This window comes from Eremomyces bilateralis, assembly GCF_010015585.1.
Source record: "Eremomyces bilateralis CBS 781.70 unplaced genomic scaffold P152scaffold_4, whole genome shotgun sequence".
Taxonomy (NCBI): domain Eukaryota; kingdom Fungi; phylum Ascomycota; class Dothideomycetes; order Eremomycetales; family Eremomycetaceae; genus Eremomyces; species Eremomyces bilateralis.
Genome location: NW_022985070.1, coordinates 412212 through 434248, shown reverse-complemented (window position 1 = coordinate 434248; position 22037 = coordinate 412212). Strand labels below are relative to the sequence as shown.

Sequence of the window (22037 nt, the reverse complement as noted above, 5' to 3'; positions counted from 1 at the left end):
GCAAACCCCCTTTTCTCTCTCTCTTTCTCGAACTTCATCAATTCGGTGTGGCTGGGCACGGTTGATTAGCATTCCCACGGAGCGTTGATTCTACATGGTCCCGATTTTCGGATTCGCTTGAATCGGGGATCCCCGCATGCGTGCATCATTTTCGCTCTGCATCTTCCGGCCCGTCTTTCTTTTTGTTTGGGCCGTGCGTTCCATAATTTCTCATGGTCATCACCTTCTCTTCCCTCACCCCCTTCGTTTTCGGGGCGGTCGGATGCGCGGTGTGCTGTTTACGATGGATCGGTGACTATCTACATAGCGGTGGAGCGCGGCATGGAGAGAGGAGAAAGGGCTGGGTTGGCTTCGACATACGGTCAGTCATCACCTGATGAGCTTCTTGGAGAATAGAAGCTCGTACATAGGCGGAGAAGGCAGAACAGCACGGTCTAGCCAGTGCTCTATCACCAGGATGATGGATACAGTTTGCCGATGACAGGTTCTCAGCAGCGTGGACATATCGTGCTTCTGTTTCGACTGGCGAACGGTGGTGCGGAGCGGGACCTTGATATACTTAGTCGGATGCCCGATCTTGGTGACGAGACGAAGAGGGCTCGGTAGTCAAAAAGTTGATAATTCTTTCATGGTGCTTGGACTTGATGTGATCTTCGTGACTGTAGTTGATGTCTCGTAGGAGTTGTGGTAGTACGGATCTTCGTCCCAAGCCACTATCACCACCTACCATGGTACGTACCTGCACTTCCACCCGCATTTTACAGCGTTCCGCTTCGTGCCACCACAGTATTTAGGGAACGCAATTCCCCCATTAATTCAAAACCCAACTCTCATTTCCAACACGACTTCTCCTCACGATTCCCCAATGGCGTCTACTAATCGCGTCACCGCTGTCAAGCTCCGGCACCGGCAACCTCGGCAACCGGCCATGGCTGGGTCCCCCATCGCCAGCTTCTCCGCGTGGGAGAAAATCCGCGAGCTTCCCCGTCCATCGATTCTTTTATTTCGACATCCATTGCAAGTTGAGAGAAGCCGTCTGATACTTCCAAATATTCAATCCTCCTTTCATTCGACGAGACAATTAGTACCCGTGGAATACCCCAATCGACAACATGAGCTCCCCAGGCGCCGGCTTTGAGTTCCCCTCCTTCGATGTCTCGTGGTTGAAGCGGGATGCGTTGCTGTTTGCGAACAGCATCGGCGCTACGGTCGATGAGCTTCACTTCCTCTACGTATGTTCCTCTCCATCGCCATCCCGTCCCATCTATCTCGAAAGTCGAAACCCTCCCAGCTAACCCACCCAGGAACTCCACCCAGAGTTCGCCGTCTTTCCCACCTATCCCATCATCCTCCCCTTCAAGCACACCAACCAAGAAGTCATCGACTTCTATGCCCGTGCGTCCGCCACGCCGATCCCCGGCGTCCCGAAGCTCGACAGCAAGCGCACCGTGGATGGTGAGCGGAAGATGACCTTCCTCAAGCCGATCCCGACCACCAGCGAGGGCCGCCAGTTCGAGGTGCGCTCCAAAGTCATCGGCGTCTACGACAAGGGGAAGCCCGGCACCGTCGTCGAGACCGAGAGCAGCTTGGTGGATAAGCTGAGTGGGGAGGTGTATACGACGGTGATTGGGAGCGGGTTCTACGTTGGGCAGGGCGGATGGGGCGGACCGAAGGGTGAGTTCGACATTTCCTAGCCTCGATCTCCTTCTAGACGCGTTCATAGCGACATGCCGTTAACCACTTCCCCTCACCCACGCAATCCGGTCTTGTCACGCTAACATTGTTCTCCAGGCCCCAAAAACCCCACCTTCAACCCCCCCGCCGACAAGAAGCCCGACGCTACCTACACCGTCCAAACCACCCCGGAAACCGCGCATCTCTACCGCCTCAACGGCGACTATAACCCCCTGCACGCGGACCCGGTCCCCGGCGTGCAGATGGGCTTCGGCGGCACGATCATGCACGGGCTGTTCTCGTGGAACGCGGCGGCGCACGGGGTGTTGAAGCTGTTCGGCGGGTCGGACCCCGCGAACATGCGGGAGTTCCAGGCGCGGTTCGCGAGCCCCGTGAAGCCCGGTGATAAGTTGGTGACGGAGATTTGGCGGACGGGGAGTGTGGATGGGAAGGGGTTTGAAGAGTTGAGGTTCGTGACGAAGGTGGTGGGAGGGAAGGTGGCGTTGAGTAATGGGAGGGCGTTGGTGAGGGTGGTGGGGGGGAAGGCTAAGTTGTAGGTTGTTTGTATAGGTTTTTGAGATGGATCTGTGAATGGCAAGAAATACGTCCTATTACTCCATCTAAAATAAAATTGATGTTCTGATCGTAAATTTGTGAAACCGTACGAAGGGTTGCTTTTGTATATGTTAAGGAAGAAACGCGTCACATATCAACTCCGCTATCTCCGCACGTGTCTCCCATCAGCCCAGAAATATCCCCATCAACCATAACTTCAGCTTCTCTCACCACCTTCCCTCCCCTCCTCCCTCCCTAGTTTCTACCCCTATCCCCCCTCTAATCCCATCCCACCATGGACCCCAACTGGTTCACCCACCGCCCCCACTGGCAAAAAGTCCTCTGCGCCCTCCTCGCCGGCTTCGTCCTCGGCCTCGGCCTCGGCCTCCTCTCGTCCGCGGTTCTGATCTACTGCCTGCCGCCGGCGTTCGCAGAGGCAGCGGTGGCGGCGCTATTGCGGGATATAAATCCGGAGGGAAGAGGAAGGGAGTTTTGGGAGTGTCAGGTATGTAGAGCTGTGGGGACGGGCGCATCTCGCGAGTTTTTGGAGATCGGACGGAGGGGTTCTTGGGTGTCGAAGAACTTAGGAGGGTTGGGCTAATGTCATTGTCTCATTGCAGACGTCTGGATTGGTGGAGTTGTTCGATGTCCCGACGAACACGATGACCATCTGTGGTTGCGCGCGGCCCCGATGGTGGAAGATCATCCGCCCTACAGATATGGTGTGCGGAAGCATTCAGCTGTTGGGCGACGGCTATCTTGGGTGAATGGCATGAACAAGTTGCAAATGGTAAGTGGAGGTTTTCATTATAGATTGCATTTGAAGCTTGGTGTCCATCTGTCTGTTCTGTCGTCGACCTTTGGTCGACCTATTCAGGTTTCGACCCGTAAGTCGTTGCTTTTGAAGTCGTTCTCCTTTTTGTAATGATCCTCGGGATATCCTACCGTACGCCCATAACCATGATTCCGAATTTCCAATGCCCTATATAGCCACATCACCGCGATTGGGTGGCGATACTGGTCGCCCGCGTCGCCGCTCGCGGCCACACCCCCGCCCCTAACCGTCGCTGTATCTGCTCCGCCAAACTATTCAGCGTCGTTTGCTCGTCCTTATTGTTCCGCTCCGCCGCCTCCCGACTAAGGCTCTTAAACAGCTTCGCCAACACGTCGAACCGCCGCGTCGCGATCTCGTGCATCGCGTGGTCGTCGTCGCGCGCCAGCGACATGGACTTGGGGATCGACATCAGGTTTGTCACGACGTTGCTCATGGCCTCGCCGCTGATGAGCGCCAGGATCCCGGTCGGCGGCCGCGACTCGTAGCGCTCGGCGATCGACCGCAGCTCCTCCGCGGTGATCCAGGCGGTGGAGGTGGACCATTTGACGTCGATCATTGCGTCGATCAGATCAAGGGCGGCGAGGACGACGTCTTTCCGCGCGGGGCCAGCGTCCGCGTGGAAGCCGATGAAGTACCACATGTTGGAATACTTCTCCAGGAACTGGTAGTACAGGAGGCGGGCAGCGGAGCGGTCGTCGTCCGTGATGTGCGCGTCGGCGGAGCGGGCGGCGGACGGGACGGTGCCGAAACCGCGGGTTTGACACGCGAAGACGGCTGCGAAGGTGCGGAGGAGGGCATCGTCGCCGAGCTTCGGGTCGAGGAAGCCGAGCACGTTGATGCCTTGATGGGGCGTGGGCGATTGCAGGAGGTAGCGTTTGGGGAAGAAGCGTAACACGGCCAAATCGCCGGCTCCGTCGTCGCCCCATAGTCGGGGGGGTTGGTCGAAAGTGGTTTCGAACTTGTCGAGGACCTGTTTGCAGAACGGGGATTGGCCGAAGAGGTCGGGGTATGAGGAGACATACACCATGACATATTCCACGACTGCCGGGCCGAGAAGGTTCATGTCCAATTCATCATAGCCGTGGTCCCCCTGCGGATGCAAGTACATTGAGGTGAACCGGTCATGGAATCCTAGGGATTTGATGGCTTCGAGGGAGCGCGAAGAGGCACTACGAACCGTTAGCGAAGCGATATGACGGTCTCTGTATAGGCCATACCTGTCTTCCCAACTCTCTTGGATGGTGATCAACTCGGAGATGGCATTGCAAGCAATCCGATACACCACCACGTCCATCTTGTCATACCCATGATCGACGGCAAGCTCCAACAACCCATACCTGAATGATTTTAAATGCGCGCACGACGTCTCCGACGCCAGATGGTCCCTCGTCACCGCATCCCAATCCATCCTCGCCACCTCCGGAATCCACTCCAGCAACCTCGCCCTCGCCGTGCTCCTCACCTGCCGCACCGTCCGCTCCCCGATCTCCACTCCCTCAAACTCCGGATGACACTCCGTGTCGCACACCCGAATGATCGCCTCGTACGTGTCCCGATCCCGGAACACCCGCCGCCACACCGTCCCCCGCCACCCCGCGCTCGACACGATCCCCGACCCCGGCGTCCCGCTCGGGTCCTCATCCCCGGCCCCCGTCTCGACGTCCACGCGCAGCAAGTCCTGTAACAGGTTCCCCGCGCGCCGCGACAGCTGCTCGTCGTCGCTGATCAGCCAGAACCCGACGAGAGCGACGAATGCCTGCGGGTGGGTGGTGGCCAGGCGGCGGGCGAGCGAGGCATCTTGGGCGGCTTTCTCGAGGATGGAGAGGCAGAGGCTGTGGAAGGGGCGGGCGGCGAGGGCGAGGCCGGAGATGAAGTCGACGGGGGGGTCGATGGCGAGGATGTCGTCGAAGGCGACCGGGTGGATGAGGGCTTCGAGGAGGGTGGTGACGGGAAAGAGGTCGTGGGGGGGGTTGGCGAAGGAGAGGCGGTAGAGGGCGAGGATGAGGGATTGGGATTGGGTGGGGGTTATATGGGAGGGGAGGATGCGGGCGCAATCTTCGAAGAGGCGAGGGTCGAGAGGGGTGGTGTCGGTGGAGATGGAGTTGATGTGGTCGAGGAGGTCGACGAGGAGGGGGGAGGGTTGACTGGTGGCCATGGCTTTGGGTTGGTGGTCGCGAGAGATAGAGGCTACAGGTGGGATAGAAAGGTTGAGTATGGGGGTGTGGATTGCGGCAAGCGAGGGAAATTCTGGAATGTCATTGGATTAGGTAGTCAGAAGAGGCGTGGATATATCAAGTGTCACAACATCCCGATGGTCACGATGGATGTTTGTAGAAGACTGGTGAGCCTGACTGCCTGAGGCATAAAAGGAACACTTCGTGGAATGCGGGGCAGTGCACGTGATATCTTAGCTAGCACGTGCCAAACGCGGGGCAACTCTTAGCTCTCTGCCTGATAGCCTTGTTGCCTTGCAGCTTTATGTTATGGCCTTAAAGCCTTATGGCTTGGACATCTTTCAGCCTTATAGCCTTATCTCCAAACAAACCTCACTTGCTGCGTGACGAAATACCAGAAATTAAATTGACAAGAATAATTCTTGGGAATCCGCTTCGTATTGTGATGACTCAATGGTGACTGACTGATTCTCAACACCGACTCTATTGTTCGCATCCCGCTCGAATCGAAAGTGGAATCATTCCCATCAATCGTTCTCAATGGCTCCCTCTCTGTGACTTCGGTGTTCCATCATCAATGGAGACTTTCCGGTCCCCCACCGACGAATTTTCCCGATGATTTCTTCCCACGTCCGTTTTCTTAATAGTCAATCTTGATAATTCATCTTGACAATTCAATCTTCTTCCGGTGCTTCTTCCTCTCTTGACCCACCCTTCTTGCATGGCTCCGTCATGCTCCCACTTCTAATATCCATTTGCTGGTGACATCGGGTTCTTGGTTGGAGGTAGCCGAACACATCTGTCTGTGCCAGTGCCACCCACAGCTCGCCCTGCATCTGTCCACCCGTCATGGCTGGTCCCAAGCGGAAACCCGACTCCGCCGAGTCGTCGGGAAAGAGGGCGAAGATTGGAGGGGTGGAGTTGTCGTTCGAGTTGGATAGTGAGATCGCCAAATATTTCGATCAGGTGAACAAGCCCATCGGAACATATCCTGTAAGTCTCAGATTTCCTTGGAAACGTCCAGGAGATGCTCCGCAGCTTCTAGTCATGTGTGGGAGGCGGAGGCATCACGAGTTGAGCAGCTGCCGCCTCATATCGTCGCACCCCAAACCACAACACCAAGCTTTCCATCTTTACTCCCCGCATCATGCACATATTATATCCTCATCTCCGCAAGCGCGCTCCAAGTCGGATCCAGCCCTCCAATGTCCCTCGTCACCCCTTCCCGACCGGAGCTAAATCCGCAACAGAAATACATCGTCCAGCGACCGATCCCGCCGTCCGCGCGCGAACGCACGCAGATCGCCCATTATCGCGACATCCGCGATCGCATCCGCGATGGGCCGCATTATGCGATCCTCGGCGAAACTACACAAGGGGTGAACGAGTATATCCCGCAATCTGTGAATACAATGTCCAATCCCTTCGAGGACATGCCGACCTACGCACATTCATACAAGCGAGTGAAGCGGAAGATCCCGAAGCTGGATACGAGATCTTATGGTGAGCGCGGGTTTTCCCTTGGGCGTTGGCGTCGCTAACCACCTCTGACAGAGTTGCGGTTCTTCCCTGAGCAACTCTGGACGCTCCTTGATCCGGAGAAGCGGGAGCTCACCGAGGAGGAGCAGGCGGTGAAGAAGCGCAAGATGGCGAAAGACCGGCTCGAGCGGATCGGCGACGAGGAGGACGAGGAGGTGGAGGGCAAGGGGAAGAAAGCGGGGGTGGACGACGACGAGGATGCGGCGGACAGCGACGAGGACGCGGACGCGCCGGAGGAAGAGCTGGACGATGCGTTCGACGACGACGAGGATGATCTAGAGGGTGACAATGATTATAACGCGCTGCAGTACTGGAAGGAGGATGATGAGGGGGAGGGGGATGATGATGGAGGGGGTGGGTTCGACGATTAATGAGCATCTTTTCGAGCGTTTATGTGTATATGTATATGGGCATGGCGATGGCGTTCTTCCGAACTTCGTATGGAATACGCGATTGTTCGATGGAACTGGTAGCTATAGATATCACAATAGCATCGCGACGTGGTTCCGACCTCAAGTCACCTTCACCCGGTCCTTCGTATCTGTTATTTCGATAAGGCCTCGAGCGGACCGTAATATAGACCAAGAGGACATACCACGGATTAAATAATATCGAATCAACCATTACTAAACTGCTTAGAATATGCCCTTTCATATTCATTCTAATAAATATCACTCGAAGACAGTTAAATCGTCCATCAGCGCTCTGATTGGCCGTCCTTCGGTCTGGTACTCACCCCGACAAGGAACCACGCGGTATTCTGACCATAACCATCACCATCACCATCATAGAGCATCCTCCATCTCTCGTTTGCCAACTTCACATAATACACCCCACAGCTACCATCCGTACTCATCCCAAAAATTCCCGCTTCGTACTCTTTCCGAAGCCCAGTCCAAACAATGACTAATATGCCTCCCCAATAACTACCACCCATAACCATGGCCAACCCCCGCGCCACCATCCTCACCCTCCTCCTCCTCTTCCTCCTCCTCACCCCCGACACCCCCCCCACCTCCGCCGGCGACCGCCTTGCCCAATCCTCCTTCCTCGCCACCGAACACCATGCCCTCTCCCTCCTCGCCAACGCTTCCTTCCCCGCCTTCGACCCGCCCGAGGGGAAATGGATGAACCTCACCGCGTTCCGCGAGGGGGATGGGATGCGCTGGGATTTGTGGGCGGGGGTGAGGGGACAGGTGCGGGCACAGATGGTGAGGGCCTTGGGGGAGCGGGTGGGGGGGTTGGTGGGGGAAGGGGGGGAGAAGCGAGCGGAGGAGACGGCGGAAGGGGGCCAGGAGCGCGAGCAGGAGACCAGGGCCGGCGACGACATGTTGGCGCCGATGTACCGCAACGTGTCGGGGTACATAAAAGGTTCCTGGGTGCGCTCGAGGATCGCCGGCCCAGATAAAACGGACCACCCGGCGGTGAACCTGACTCAATTAGTCCCGGAGCGGCGGTACGTAGGCCTGTATCTACGGAACGTCACCGGCGCGGACGGGGGGGTGAAGATCCGGTTGCGGGAGAGCGGGCCGATGGAGAAGGGGCGGTTTTGGATGCTGCCGGCGGGGGAGGCGGGAGAGGTGAAGAGTATTACGGCGGAGGTGGAGGTGAGTGATGAGGAAGGATCCGGGGGGAGGTGGCAGGCGAAGTTACATGGGGTGCATTTCGTCAAGTCGGGGGGGATGGTGTTTTCGACGACGAGTGAGAAGTGAGTGGAAGATGTTTTATATTTTGGGACAACAGCGCTGACTGACCGGCAGGTTCCCCGGCATCTTCGCCCTACCGTACTTCACCTTTTCGGAGCCGGCGTTCGCCCTCTCCAAAACCTATCTCAACCGCACCCTCTCCGAAACTGTCGAGAAGCAGCAGAACAACCACCGCGGCTGGATGAACCCTTGGTCCTCGACCATCGACGGCGCCTCCGACGGTCCCTTCGCCGCGCCGCACTGCGAATACCTCCTCTACCTCCAACAGCACCCCCTCCAGCCTCCCTCCGACCACCTCTCCCCCTCTTCCCAAACCCCCATCGACCTCCTAGAGCGCGAGCTCCGCTTCCCCACCGGCTACCACGGCGCGCGCGCGACCCCCATGTCCATGTCGATGGTCCTGTTCTCCCCGGACTGCGGCGTCGTGCTCGAATCCAAGGGACCGCCGGACTTCGCGCCGAAGGAGGGCCGGCACCTCCAAGGGTCGAAGATCGAGGTGATCTTGAACGCCACGCGGCGGCACGCGCTGCTGTACGCGGCGGTGATCGCGGGGCAGGTGCTGCTGATGGTGCGGCAGATGAAGGACGCGAGCACGCCGTCGACGCTGAGTCGGGTGAGCTTCTACACAATCGCGATGATGTCGCTAGGTGATGGGTTCGGCTTCGTGGTGTTCGTCCCCGTAAGCATGTTCGTGGAGTCGGCGTTCCTCCCGCTGCTCACGACCGGGTTCATGGCGTTCGTCGCCGTCACGTTCTTCGATCTGCGGTTCCTGATGGATATTTGGACCGTGCAGATGCAAGAGCGCCAGCGACAGGATCGTTCGGCTAATGCGACTGTATCTACACCTCCGCTGACGCCAACACCCACCCCATCCGAACAACCCCAAACACCCGCCCAACCACCCCCATCCACGAACGACACCCTCCCCCTCCCCGCCACCACCCCCCGTCCCATCAGCCCCTCCGGCACCATCCCCATCATCCTCCCCCCCGACCAAGACCTAACCCAACCCGACCCACCCCCTACCGCCGACCCCACCGCCCCCCGCCGCGAACTTGGCAGCCTCTACTCCCGCTTCTACTTCCTTCTCATTGGCCTCGCCCTCCTCTCCCTACACGCCTCCAGCTGGCCGCGCCCCCTCCGCTCCGCATACGCCAACCTCCTCGCCTTTACCTACCTCAGCTTCTGGACGCCGCAGATCGCGCGCAACGTCGTGCGCAACGCGCGCAAGGCACTTGGGTGGCGGTTCATCGTCGGGCAGAGCGTGCTCCGTGTCGTGCCGGTCGCGTATCTGTGGGGGTATCCCGGAAATCTAGCGTTTCTAGACGTGGATGCGGGGAGTCTGCGCACGTTGATGGTGTTGTGCGGGTGGGTATGGGTGCAGGTGTGGGTGCTGGGCGTGCAGGAGCTGTTCGGGCCGCGGGTCGTGGTGTGTGGTGGGCGCGTGGGGAAGTGGTTGCCGCCGGTGTATGATTATCATCCGGTGTTGCGGGAGGATGAGGAGGGGGGAAACATTCCGGTCGGTGCGGGCGACGGGGGTGGCGCGTCTAGGCCGCCGAGCCCGACGGGTTCGAATGCGGCGGAGTCGAAGGATAGGGATCGGGACGCGGATCGGAGGGGGCAGAGGGTGTTCGATTGCGCGATCTGCATGCATAATCTGGCGGTTATGGTGGTGACGAAGGATGCGAGCGGGAGCGCCAAATCGGCCGAAGCGGCGGCGTCGGGACCGGCGGGGTTGCTGGCGCGGAGAGCGTATATGGTGACGCCGTGTCGGCATATTTTCCACACGGAGTGCTTGGAGGGGTGGATGAAATATCGGCTGCAGTGTCCGATCTGCCGGGAGACGTTGCCGCCGCTGTAACGTAGATCCGTAGTTGGAGAATCGCAGCTTTTCAAGGTTCCGTTCGTGACATGATGCCGTTAGGTTTATGATGTATCAGACTTCTTCGAAAGACAACTTCGTCTTGGCTTTCTTCTTCGCTTTGGTCTTGGGCTTCTTCGTCGTGGCGGACTTCACCTCGTCTTCCTTTCCCGCCCCCTCATCCCCAATAATCCTCCCCGCCTTCCGCTTCTTCTGCACCCCTATCTCCGTTCGATTCTGCTCCGCCCTCACCTCCTCCTTGCCCCCACCCTTCGCTTTGTCCCCGGTATCCATCTCCCCAGTTTGACCCTCCCCATCCTCCTTCACATCCACGTCCTTCCCCGTCAACAACGCCTCATACTCCGCTTTCGACACCGTATCGCCCGTCTCCTCATCCACGTACGTCGGCTCGTCCTCCTCGTCGGCCTGCGCAGCTTTCTTGGGGCGGGCGAGGGGGCGCTCGTGGCGGTCGGTGTCGCCGCGGGCGAGCTGGCCTTTGAGGCGGCGGAGGAAGGCGGGGTCTTCGGACTCTGTTGGGTGGGTTAGTTTTGGTTGGGGGAGAGTGGAAGGTGTGCACACCGTAAGTTAGATTCTTGGCTTTGAAGGACATGGTGGCGTTGGGGTGTCGAATTGCTTGAGCGGAAGGCGTGTAAGCTGTGCGGTTGAACTGAAGTTGGGCCTCTATTTCGAAGATTGAGGCACGTACATTAACCGTTAACCGTTAGCTTCAACGCTGATCGTTGAAGGGACCTGATCCCCGTAACTCTTGATTAGTAGTTTTAGCACTGAGCAGTGACGACATCCACCACGGTGTCGATCGAGAAGCCTGGGCCCGGTGCCAAAACCGTCGTCTCGGGGATTAATTATCAAATTTATCATGCAGGTGTCAATTGTCAAACACTCAAAATGGTTCGCATCGACGATCAGCAGTTCAGCACGCACTTCGGCCCGCCTTCGGGGTCTGCCGCCGAGCCGCTTAACTTCCTGGGTGGAGATCCTGCGTGTTGTCCCTGTTGTGAAACCAGGGCGCTCAATAGCAATTTAGGATTTAATTCGCGAACCATGGATAGCTCGTGCTATTGTGCGGTCGTGGGGGATAGATTAATAGGGGGTCCTTGACAGTGGACAGTTGATAGTTGACACTGAGTGACTTCACAGGTCTGTTGACGCGTCTAGACCCAGTCAATTGCTTGGGATATCTCGATAAATTGGGTATCAAATGGGTAATTATGGAGGAATAAATCTCCAATAATATCCTCTAAACAAACGGTCCCTGTCCGGGTGGCGTTCCGCTTCCTTGTCTAGTTGTCTAATTAGTTGTGTTGTTAGCTGTCTTGTAAAAAATGTACCATGGAACCTCATCGGGTCGATGATGGCACAGGAATTCCACGAAATCCCTCCCATCCGTGCCATTGTGACCCACCGCCCGTCTTCTTTGTTTCGCAATGTCCGATCTCCATTTGCTCCTCCTCCTATCTCCCCCGGTTCACGAGATTTGATGGCATTGATCCTGTTGCGGACGCTGGATTGGCTGCGCGAGGCTGACATTGCTGCATCGTGGACATCACAACATTGGGATTCCGATGGGATCGTACCTGGGAAGAAAGTTCGAAGTGCGTGTCCAGACGAGCAAACAACATTCACGGGTCCGGACGAACCATCAGTGCAACGAACCGACCACCAGACTCCTCGCATCACCATCCCTCATCGAAATTGGAGGGCGTGACTCCAGCCGTTCGTTACTCTCGGTGCCGCGCGACTCACGACTTCCCCCTTCCGACGGCGCAAACCAAAGCACTCGAGTCGACAAGGAACTCGCGTGGAATCGTGCATTATACCGGTAGTTGACCACAACTTCCGCCGCGCTGGCATAGACATCAACATCACATGGCGACCTTCAACGGCTCGTTGGAGAAGCCCGACACCGTTTTTCAAAGAATGAAACCCACCCTCCCTATTTCGACCTCCAAACATGCTACGACCAACATGAACAACGACAGAAGACCATCCCAATTTTCCATATTCCAACGCCGTGTACGATTAAAGAACACCTCCTCCATCTCCGTCCCCCTCGTCGTCGTGCTCGGCTTCCCCATCCTCATCCTCATAGTCATCCTCCTCCTCTTCCTCCGCTATCCCGCCCCGGCCGGCCGCATGCTCATGCCTCCAGGCTCCCCACCTTCCATACGGTACGTGTTAGGTGCCATTCGGTCCTCCTCGACCCCCAGCTAACACCCCTCCAGGAAAATCAGCGAGAGACACGACAAAGTCTTCGTCACCGGCTGCGTCGAGCCTGCCGTGGAGAAACCCCGCGCCAACGCCGTCTTCGTCGTCCTCGCGCGCAACAAGGAACTCGACGGCGTCGTGCAGTCGATCAAGTCCATCGAGCGCCACTTCAACCGCTGGTTCCATTATCCATATGTGTTTCTGAACGACGGTGAGTTTAATAGTACGTTCAAGGAGACCGTGCAGAACTACACAAGCGCGCCGGTCGAGTTTGGGAAGATCAAGCCCGAGGACTGGGGGTATCCGGACTGGGTGGATAAGAGTGCGGCGAGGGAGTCGATCGCGAAGCAAGGGGACCAGGCGATTATGTATGGTGGCATGGAGAGCTACCACCACATGTGTCGATTCTACTCAGGGTATGTTTGATCAACCATTCATTAGACACCGACTGACCAGTCTAGGATGTTCTATAAACACGAGCTCCTCCAAAAATACAAATGGTACTGGCGACTAGAGCCAGACATCAAGTATTTCTGCGATATCACCTAGTACGTCCGTTCCTGCCGCTGGCAGCCATCCACTAACACCGTCCAGCGACCCGTTCATCAAGATGGAAGAAGCCAACAAAATCTACGGCTTCACCATCGCCGTCAAAGAGCTCCGCGAAACTGTCCCGAACATCTTCCGCTACGCCTCCGCCTACAAGCGGTTGAACAACATCACCTCGCAGGGCCTGTGGGAGATGTTCGTGCAGAAGCCGGCGACGGACGAGTTCGGCGTCGCGGCGGAGCCGAAGCCCAGGCCGTGGGTCCCGGAGAACATCATGAAGCCGGACCCGAAGGCGGAGGAGGAGCCCGAGGGCAATACGGAGACGATGGAGGGAGAGGATTATAACATGTGCCATTTTTGGAGTAACTTCGAGATCGCGCGGCTGGATTGGTTCCGGAGTAAGGAGTACACCGACTTCTTCGACATGATGGATCACAGCGGTGGCTTCTGGACCGAGCGGGTGAGATTTCTCCATCTTTCCATCCCATCTCTCTACTATATAATACTAACCATCCCAGTGGGGCGACGCCCCCATCCACTCCCTCGCCGCCGGCGTCCTCCTCCCTGTCTCCGCCATCCACTACTTCCGCGACTTCGGCTACCGCCACACCACCATCCAACACTGCCCGGCCAACGCGCCCTCCCGGCAACTCCCACGTCCCCGCTACCTCGACCCCATGACTCAAAACACCCGCCTGCGCATCGAGGAAGACCACTACTGGGAGATGTACGACCGCGAGAAGGAGAACGGCGTCGGATGTCGGTGTCGCTGCGATACGGATATCGTGGAGGTGGAGGATAAGGAGGGGAGTTGTTTGCCGGAGTGGGTGGAGGTAGCCGGGGGGTGGGCGAGTCCGTGAGAGGGAGATTTACATACTTAGCCACCGTCGCGGTTTCATTTGTCGACGTGCCTGCATTATCATCAGCGAGGTCAGGGGTCATGGGTTCCTTGGGCATTCCTGGCGAAGAAGATGGTTCGATTCGGATTTAGGGACTGGAGTTGGCAATGCGTTGGTCTCTGGTACAATAGAGGGATCGATGGATGGGGACGGGGTTTGCATGGACCGGATGGCGCACGGGCATTGTTAGGGAAACTACTACTAGGGACTAATTAGATTTATGTATAATAGAGCCGACAAGAATCTCATCATTCATGAGGCATCGTCAGTATTGTACTTATCTTCTGATACTTTCCCGGACATGGTGCCTGAGGGAGAACGTTTCTATTCCCACTTGAATCAAATCGACCCTGCATTTGGTGTTTTACTCCCTCCCAACACTGTAGTATACTACGCCCCTGCTGCATCCGGAATATCATGCGATGCGTTTGGAAGCCTCACTTCATGGCTTCAAAGATTTATGTATGGCGGCCTTTCGAACGACACAGCTGCCTGTCCTGTATGCAAGTCGATTTCCTCCGGACCAAAAGCAGTTCTACCCCACCGTTTCCAAGATGCTGTGAGCTGGACTGAAACCGAGAAGTGTATCATTATCAGATAAAGGGAGCAGAGGCTATGGTGGTTATCATCGCGATAGTATCCGCTAAACCCAACCCGTACCTAGCTGAACCACGTGACCTCTTGGCATCCAATGACGTTGGTACCGATTGACGTGGACCGACCAGGATACCCCCCGATCTAAGCGCTGATTGGCCGCAACCCCACCCTGCAGCATGTCGCCGCCTGGTCTTGTGCAACGACCATTACTGCCTTAACCTCGTCGCTCCAGCCGTGATATCCCCATTCCCTCCCACGCATTACATAGTAACTTACTAACTCTAGCCATCGTCGACGTCGACCTCTTGTGTTTGCATCCAAATGATCCGCCGTTGTTACGCTATCTTAGTGTGTTGACCGATTCGCCGACCCCAGGAACGTCAGGAACGTGGCTGCCTGGTCCTGCGTTCCGGTGTTACCCCTCCAACATTCCCCTCCCCCCCAACACCAATCGCCGCGGCGGGAAAGTGGTGTGTTGTAGAGTCCGGGACGGTACGCGGTACGCGGTACGCGGTACGCTTTCTTCCCTTTACCCAGATCCGGACATTACATCCTCTCTGCAACGGATCAATCATCAGCCCGCATGGATTCGTTTCAGCTCTGCCTCACAGGTCCGGCATCAGCTCGCTGTCGCTACCGAACTCCTACCACGCCGCGAGCTGACTATTAAACCCCTCGCATCCGCTCCTCCCATCTTCCCCCGAACACCATGCGCTGACTGAGCCCATGATAGCCCCTCGCAGTACCATCCAGTCGGGCGATCGGGAACGCGACGAGACCAACACCGACGTCACCCACCGCGCTGATTCATCCCATACCCTCCAGCTCCCCACCCTCCGCGTCGACCAGTGGTTGAGCTCCCTCGTCGATGCCGAAATGAGTGCACACGAAGCTGCTAGTTCGCTGGAGGACTCTGCCTATGAGGTCGTCTCCCCCTTGCCGTCGGACGCTGAGTCTCTCGCGTCGTTGTCGCTTGATGGGTTCACGGAGGACGGGCAGGATGAATCGGCCAGCGTCGCTGTGACGGATGGGTCGGAGGCCGGGAAGGACGAGCCGAAAGTGCGGGAATGGGGTGAGCAGCCACAAGAGCAGGAATGGGGTTGGGGACATAACGGGGAAGAAGAAGGTTACGGGGACGAAGAGCATTACGAGGGGGATGAGTACGATGGGGATGAGTATTACGAGGAAGAAGGGGAAGAAGGGGAGTACAGGGAGGAGTACTATGGAGAGGAAGGCTACTATGAGGAGGAAGAGATCAGCAAAGATGAAAGGGACCGACTAGATCAAGCCGACTGGCAGGCCTGGAGCAACCAGGTGGAACGAGGACAGTTCGAAGCACAGGGAAAGTCGGCCCGGCCGCCGAAATTCTTCACGGACCGCCCTCCCACCGAACGCACTCCATTCGAGAAAGCCGGCCACCTCCCCACCATGATGGTGCGGAGCGTCTGCGACACCGCGCGACGATGGAAGACGGCCTGGTCCGCGCAACATCCACGCGATCGGTTCATGATCATCGCGACCGCAATTCCAATTATCATGTTCATCACCATGTTCACGATGACGCACGCAAATACACCGATCCCGTCCGCTCAGGTCGCCCCCAACCTACCTCTCCCGGTCGAGCAAGCGGTGACCGGACAGATGGACTCCTCGGAGCTTTGGCGATCCGCAATGCAGGACTTCTACAACCGAATCCATTCGGCGGACATCGAGCCGGATGCCCCACAAGTTGAAGTGTCTCCACCGCCTGCACCTCAGGAGACTCAGGAACAGGCTGGCACGCGTCAGGGGGAGATTTTTGTGTTCGAGCGACCCAACCGCGAGAACGCATGTGTGTTGCCCAATCGTAAAATCGAGATTTCCCGCGTCGTCACCCAAGAAGACCCGATTTCCCGATCAATTCCCTTCGTCATGACGCAAGTCGACGGAAAATGTGTGCCCGCGGTCGATCCCCGGGAGGCGTACGGGATCCTGGAAGTCATAGTGTGGAAGGCTCCGTCTTTCACAGCAAAGAAGACCATCGTGCACATCCAGACCGTAGAGGTCGTGGAGAGGTCCGTGGCCGGTTGGATCCGATCGTTCAAGAAACTGGTTCGCCGTCCGCAGGCATACTTCGCAAACCTCGATCAGCATCAAGAGGAAGCGGAACGCGCCGCCAAGCAAACTTCCGAGCGGCTCTCGGACGCACTACACGGCGCGGCCGGCGAATTCGAACAGCGGTTCCGCGAGGTGAGCAAGGAGCTGGGCCACATCCTCGTAGCCGCCAGCCAGGAAGTCGCTGTCCGCATGCAAGACACCGAAGTCGCCGTCCGACGACACCTCGAAACGCATGCGTACGCGCAGCAGTTCCACGAGCAGGTGACCGCGGTCAGCACGGAGATCGTGACGGGACTGAGCAAGTCGTGGGGGTTGTTCCAGCAGCGGCTGAACCTGGCAGCGGAGGACATCGGGGAGATGCAACGGGAGCTGGTGAAGCATGAGTGGAAGGTGGCGAAGGAGGCGAAGGTGAAGGCGAGTCGGAATGCGAAGAAGCTATTTCGGAGCGTGAAGGAGGCGATGGCACCGGAAGAGGAGGGGAGGACGTGTAGTAAGTGTCGGCACCTGAGGATGGGTGGGTTCATTGGGGATTGGTGAATAGGCTAGGGCGTTTATGGATTTGGTACTTATCGGAGAAGGGGCGTCTGGTTAGAGGGGCGGTCGTGATGGATTGTCAAAGGATCTACTGTTCCGACTTGCAACGAAGACAGGTAATGATCAGTCGGTCAGAGTGTGAATCAGTCCCTGGCACTGGATGAACGGTGTTCGAGGCGGCGATGGCATCCTTTTTGATCCGTTTCGATGCAATTGGTATAATATCGAATTGAGACCCGTTCCATAGACTTGATCGTTTTTCTTGCAGTGACCAGTGTTGAGCATGATGATCATATTCCCCTGCGAAGCCAAACAATGGAAAGATCAGCGAGGCACCAACTGGGCTCTGGCAAGGCAACGGAGGCGAAAATTCGGGATTTGGTGTTTAGTCAGATGGGATCACGTGCCAGCCTGCAGGCTGCAGCCAGCAGCCACTGACATGCACAGCACAGTCTACAGCACAGCACAGCACTGAGCACACACACCAGCAGCACAAGCCAAGCAAGTGAAGTGTCCCTGACAACATCCCACACCCACTTTTTCATATTTGCCTGGTCTGGTTCACGTCACACTCCTCAAGGGTTCCTCTGATAATATCCCATCCATCCAGCTTCCCAAAAACCTACCCACCCATCATCACCCATCCCATCTCCCACGTAAACCCCATCTTTTTCCCCCAATTCAAAGAAATCATGGCCGAACCCGCACCCACTAAGCTCAACCCCGCAGAGGAACACACTTCCGATGCCTCCCCACAGCTCGTAAAGGGCGAGACCGAGAAGGTGACCCAAGCCGTCACTGACGAGCCGAAGACGGAGCCGGAGGCCGGGAAGAGCGTGACGGCGCAGGCGGCGGAGGCGGCATCGTCGGCGACGGAGACGATGAAGAGCGAGGTGTTCTCGATGTTTGGTGGGGGGCCGAAGAAGGAGAAGAAGGCGGAGGAGGAGGACGCAGAGAACGAGCGGTCGGGGAGTAGCAAGGCAACGAAAGCGGCGGAGGTACGGATATGCCCAATTTCTATCTATGACTGACGACTGCGTTTGTTTGGAGAGTGTAATTTTCGGTGCGGGGGCTAACAGCGCTGACATAGGACGACGACAAAGCCCCTGAAGAAGAAGCCAATGTCGAATTCGAGCCGGTGATCCGCCTCACGGAGAAAGTCGACGTCAAGACCAACGAAGAATCCGAAGCGCAGGTGTTCAAGATGCGGGCCAAGCTGTTCAAGTTCGACCGCGACACGCGCGAGTGGAAGGAGCGGGGCACGGGCGACGTCCGCCTGCTCAAACACAAGGAGAATGGGAAGACCCGCCTGGTGATGCGCCGCGACAAGACACTCAAGGTCTGCGCGAACCACTATCTCGTGCCGGACATGAAGCTGAGCCCGAACGTCGGGAGCGATCGCAGCTGGGTGTGGAACGCGGCGGCGGATGTGAGTGAGGGGGAGCCAGAGGCTCAGACATTGGCGATTCGGTTTGCGAATAGCGAGAGTGAGTTTATTTATATTAAACCCCAAGACGGGAGAAGGTGTAGGGTGGTTGCTGACGATTGACAGATGCGAACTTGTTCCGCGACGCATTCATCAAGGCGCAGCAGGAGAACGAGAAGCTATTCTCCGCCGGCGCGACATCGTAGATAGGCGATAATGGTCTGGAGGACGTGGTCCTCGAGTTGGGAGCGACGTTGCACACACACATATCATCACGGACATCCTAACGACGAAGGTTGGATGGGTTAGAAGGATGGATTCCCCCGCGAAGCACAGCATGTAGACAGCACAGCATTGATGAACACCTCCACCCCTATGAGTTATTATAAAAATAAGACACACACCCTCCCCCATTCAGCAGATTCAGATACGTTCAAGGTTTCTTGGGGATCTTAGATCTCCAGCGTCGTGCATATCGGGCTATATCAAATGGTGAACTGACATCCGAGAGTTTCGGCTCGGACTGTGCGGGAGCATCAGGCCACTGACGCCGTGAGAAATTCCCAAAAAGCACCGTTTTCTCAGCGTGTAGTCGCATCATCGGTACCTCCAATGCACTTGGTAACACCAAATAACTCCTAGCTATAATTGCCCAACAACCTGTCGCTCTCTCCGTCATCAATTTATCTTGATCAGTTGCGAGCTGCTACTGCAGCTGCAGCCGTGGCTTCAAGGCATCAAGGCAACATTTCGCACCAGCTCAAAAATTGCGCTCTTGGCTCCTCAGGGCAACCAGACTCCGATCCTCCCACCAAAGCATCAAGACAGACGACGCGGCAGAGTGAGGTGCAGGTCATTGAAATCGCCCAGTCTGCCACAACCGGATCGAATAACGTCTAACGATTTACCGATTTTTCCGGATCCTCAATCGAATCCGAACATCAGGATCAGTAAAAACCGGATTCCGCCAAAATGCCCACAACGGAGGTGAGTCCCTCTACATACAATCGCATCACGACGATCGCGATATACCATAGGCGCAATAGCTAACCTCGTCGCGACGCAGATCAAAAGGACCATCAAACTGGTCACGCATCAAAGAATCAGGTACGTCGCGACTTCGCGTTCCCCCCATTCCGTCTAACCACGGCATCCCGACCCCCAACGTCCCCCCTCCCTTTTGCGTTCCTCTGACAGAACCGCAATCCCACGCGACGGACTGATGGACTGACTGATCGACATGCAGTCAACCCGGCGCCACCCCCGACGAGCTCCCCCTTCGATCATGGTCGGTCGAACTGTACGTGCTGCACGAGGGGAGCGGCGAGGAGATGCCGGCGGTGGTGTTCGACAAGGTGGAATACAACCTGCACCCGTCGTTCGAGAAGCGGGCGAAGCAGAGTACGTTAAGCTCCCACCCACCCATCGCCCTTTTTCTCCCCGAAACAGGATAGAGTGCAAGGGGTTAGTAGGGGTTTAAAGAAAGGGATTGCTAACGCGTCGCGCAGCGTTCAAGAAACCGCCGTTCAAGATCCAGGAGAATGGATGGGGGGAGTTCGATATGTTGATTAAGTTGTATCATTCGCATAAGGGCGGGGAGTCGGATATCACACATGATCTGAACTTCCAGAGCGAGAGATATGAGTCGAAGCACGTGGTGGTATGTTGGCGCGATCTTCCCTACGCCAGTCCTTGGTGAAAGGGATGTGGTTGCTGGTTGCTGATGGGGATATCACAGGTCTTCAAGAACCCCAAGCCGGAACTGGTGGCGTTACTGAAGGAATCGGGCCCGGTGGGCGAGGAGAACGGGGTCCGCGGCAAGAAAGAGGGCGCGGAGCGGCGGAAGAGCAAGAAGGGCGGCAACGTGAGTCCCACCCATCCCTCCATCCATCCATCCATCCATCCATCCATCTCCCCCCACCTATCCCAGCAACTAATAAATAAACCAGATCGACATGGAGCGCCTCGCAGAGAACCTGCAACGCCTCTCGGAAGACGACCTTCTCAATGTCGTGCAGATGGTCCACGACGGCAAGTCCCCCGACACGTACACCAAGAACGACGTCGAGGCCGGCGAGTTCCACGTCGACCTGTACACCCTCCCCGACCTCCTCGTGAAGAGCCTCTGGGATTTCACCGAGGAGAAACTAAAGTAACTGCACCCCCGCCATCATCGATACGACCGGGGACGGCACGTGCAGTGTGGTTGAGGATTTTTCGACATCCGCGCAACGTAATATTTGAACGGGGGAAATGCTGGGTACGGAGCAAATACATGGACTTTTTTTTCTCGAAAAGGGGTGATCAGGTGGTGGTGGGCACGAATCGATTCCCCCGACATGCATTCGGAGTTTTTTTCGGGAGGATCGGGGATCGTACACATGAGGCACGAGCAAACTTTGCGGGGCGGTAGAAAAGCTTGGGCGAAGTAAGGTAGCTGCTATTCAAGTCGGGTTTCATCATCGCGTTGGACGGATCTTTGATTGTGGGGAGGATGAATTGGGAATGCGAGCGGTATACGCCCGCATGTCGAGGTATTGAGTTCGGCTAGTTGATGGTAGATAAACACGGCACGCAGCAAGGTCCAGATGCATTTGAGTTTTGAATTGATCATTTCTCCTAATCGTCTTTCTCTAGCCTATCGTCATGCTAGACCAATGAGACATGCGCCGTACTGTCTGACATGCCTCATTCAATTCCAGTGGATGGCGCGTCAGAGCGAACGCCGTCCCAGACCTTCAGTGTTCCCACAGGGAAACCATCGACGCCGAAACCATGAGAGAAAAAGTCAACCCGGCCGTGGGTTGAGCCGTGTAACGCCGTCCAATGCAAGCAAATGCCACATGTCATCGTGCACCTCCGCTCCTCCTTATCAAGTGCGCTGAACGCAATCCAGCCCACCGCATCATGAAACGCCAACGCAGGTTTCCATCACATCGACCATCCTCACGCTCAATCCTCCCAGATCGTCTCCAAGTCCAAATCCTGCCTCCTCTCCGCTCCACACACACTCCACCTCTTCCTCTTCTCCCTCGCGCTCCCAAACCCAAACCCCTGCCCCCTCGCCTGCCCCCCGACATCCACGCTCCCCCTCCTACACCCCCGTCCCCGCGCCGGCTCCCCCTCGACCTCCTCTTCCGCGCGCTCCTCGGACCGCACGCGTAGCAGCTCCAGGCGGCGCATCTCCTCCTCCACGGCGGCGGCTTCGACGTCGGGCATGTCGGGGATGGTTTCGAGGGAGGATATGGAGGGGGAGCGGGAGCGGGTGGAGGTCGGGGTGCTGGGCATGGAGGAGGAGGAGAAGCTGCGGGGATAGGGGGAGGGGTGGAAGTCGGGGTGGGTTTCGTTGAAGCGGGAGGGGGGGG

The 22037-nt window shown here is 57.1% G+C and overlaps 12 protein-coding genes across 12 annotated transcripts in view; 8 read left to right on the top strand and 4 right to left on the bottom strand.

Moving 5' to 3' along the window:
• Nucleotides 1–694: 694 nt before the first annotated feature.
• On the top strand, nucleotides 695–2231 carry P152DRAFT_505819 (Thioesterase/thiol ester dehydrase-isomerase; the record flags this gene model as incomplete). Its single annotated transcript, XM_033682454.1, has 3 exons — nucleotides 695–1232; nucleotides 1305–1674; nucleotides 1792–2231. The coding sequence occupies exons 1-3, from the start codon at nucleotides 1113–1115 to the stop codon at nucleotides 2229–2231; spliced, it is 930 nt and encodes a 309-aa protein (XP_033536472.1). The 5' UTR covers nucleotides 695–1112.
• A 142-nt stretch (nucleotides 2232–2373) lies between these two features.
• Nucleotides 2374–2734, top strand: P152DRAFT_479970 (uncharacterized protein; the record flags this gene model as incomplete). The annotated part of the gene is made up of 1 exon (XM_033681740.1): nucleotides 2374–2734. A coding segment is annotated over one exon (360 nt), but the record flags the coding sequence as incomplete, so codon positions are not given.
• Nucleotides 2735–3189: 455 nt separating this feature from the next.
• On the bottom strand, nucleotides 3190–5653 carry P152DRAFT_234925 (uncharacterized protein). Its single transcript, XM_033674583.1, has one exon. The coding sequence runs from the start codon at nucleotides 5217–5219 to the stop codon at nucleotides 3225–3227; it is 1995 nt and encodes a 664-aa protein (XP_033536470.1). The 5' UTR covers nucleotides 5220–5653; the 3' UTR covers nucleotides 3190–3224.
• Nucleotides 5654–6497: 844 nt separating this feature from the next.
• P152DRAFT_367721 (uncharacterized protein) lies at nucleotides 6498–7142 on the top strand (the record flags this gene model as incomplete). Its single annotated transcript, XM_033675453.1, has 2 exons — nucleotides 6498–6741; nucleotides 6793–7142. Coding segments are annotated over 2 exons (594 nt in total), but the record flags the coding sequence as incomplete, so codon positions are not given.
• Nucleotides 7143–7564: 422 nt separating this feature from the next.
• P152DRAFT_479967 (uncharacterized protein) lies at nucleotides 7565–10440 on the top strand. The gene is made up of 2 exons (XM_033681739.1): nucleotides 7565–8485; nucleotides 8538–10440. The coding sequence occupies exons 1-2, from the start codon at nucleotides 7719–7721 to the stop codon at nucleotides 10342–10344; spliced, it is 2574 nt and encodes an 857-aa protein (XP_033536468.1). The 5' UTR covers nucleotides 7565–7718; the 3' UTR covers nucleotides 10345–10440.
• On the bottom strand, nucleotides 10382–11102 carry P152DRAFT_234893 (uncharacterized protein). The gene is made up of 2 exons (XM_033674582.1): nucleotides 10924–11102; nucleotides 10382–10874 (listed from the first exon to the last, which is right to left on the bottom strand). The coding sequence occupies exons 1-2, from the start codon at nucleotides 10952–10954 to the stop codon at nucleotides 10420–10422; spliced, it is 486 nt and encodes a 161-aa protein (XP_033536467.1). The 5' UTR covers nucleotides 10955–11102; the 3' UTR covers nucleotides 10382–10419.
• A 415-nt stretch (nucleotides 11103–11517) lies between these two features.
• P152DRAFT_234840 (uncharacterized protein) lies at nucleotides 11518–12138 on the bottom strand. The gene has a single exon (XM_033674580.1). It carries the CDS (start codon nucleotides 12043–12045, stop codon nucleotides 11572–11574), a length of 474 nt encoding a protein of 157 aa, XP_033536466.1. The 5' UTR covers nucleotides 12046–12138; the 3' UTR covers nucleotides 11518–11571.
• P152DRAFT_234851 (glycosyl transferase) lies at nucleotides 12139–14109 on the top strand. Its single transcript, XM_033674581.1, has 5 exons — nucleotides 12139–12533; nucleotides 12588–12986; nucleotides 13032–13118; nucleotides 13165–13579; nucleotides 13638–14109. Exons 1-5 carry the CDS (start codon nucleotides 12232–12234, stop codon nucleotides 13977–13979), a joined length of 1545 nt encoding a protein of 514 aa, XP_033536465.1. The 5' UTR covers nucleotides 12139–12231; the 3' UTR covers nucleotides 13980–14109.
• A 746-nt stretch (nucleotides 14110–14855) lies between these two features.
• P152DRAFT_455872 (uncharacterized protein) lies at nucleotides 14856–17670 on the top strand. Its single transcript, XM_033678882.1, has one exon. It carries the CDS (start codon nucleotides 15342–15344, stop codon nucleotides 17247–17249), a length of 1908 nt encoding a protein of 635 aa, XP_033536464.1. The 5' UTR covers nucleotides 14856–15341; the 3' UTR covers nucleotides 17250–17670.
• A 268-nt stretch (nucleotides 17671–17938) lies between these two features.
• On the top strand, nucleotides 17939–18878 carry P152DRAFT_471496 (putative Ran-specific GTPase-activating protein 1; the record flags this gene model as incomplete). The annotated part of the gene is made up of 3 exons (XM_033681069.1): nucleotides 17939–18244; nucleotides 18337–18733; nucleotides 18799–18878. 3 exons carry the CDS (start codon nucleotides 17939–17941, stop codon nucleotides 18876–18878), a joined length of 783 nt encoding a protein of 260 aa, XP_033536463.1.
• A 620-nt stretch (nucleotides 18879–19498) lies between these two features.
• P152DRAFT_234701 (transcription initiation factor subunit) lies at nucleotides 19499–20835 on the top strand. Its single transcript, XM_033674579.1, has 6 exons — nucleotides 19499–19659; nucleotides 19739–19779; nucleotides 19919–20073; nucleotides 20181–20332; nucleotides 20411–20536; nucleotides 20622–20835. Exons 1-6 carry the CDS (start codon nucleotides 19645–19647, stop codon nucleotides 20826–20828), a joined length of 696 nt encoding a protein of 231 aa, XP_033536462.1. The 5' UTR covers nucleotides 19499–19644; the 3' UTR covers nucleotides 20829–20835.
• Nucleotides 20836–21624: 789 nt separating this feature from the next.
• The window catches only part of P152DRAFT_447127 (uncharacterized protein), a gene marked incomplete at both ends in the record, with an annotated part of 1142 nt that continues 729 nt past the window's right edge, over nucleotides 21625–22037 (bottom strand). The window contains one exon of the mRNA XM_033677970.1: nucleotides 21625–21976. Coding sequence (XP_033536461.1) covers nucleotides 21625–21976 — 352 coding nt within the window. The remainder of the gene's footprint in view (nucleotides 21977–22037) is intronic.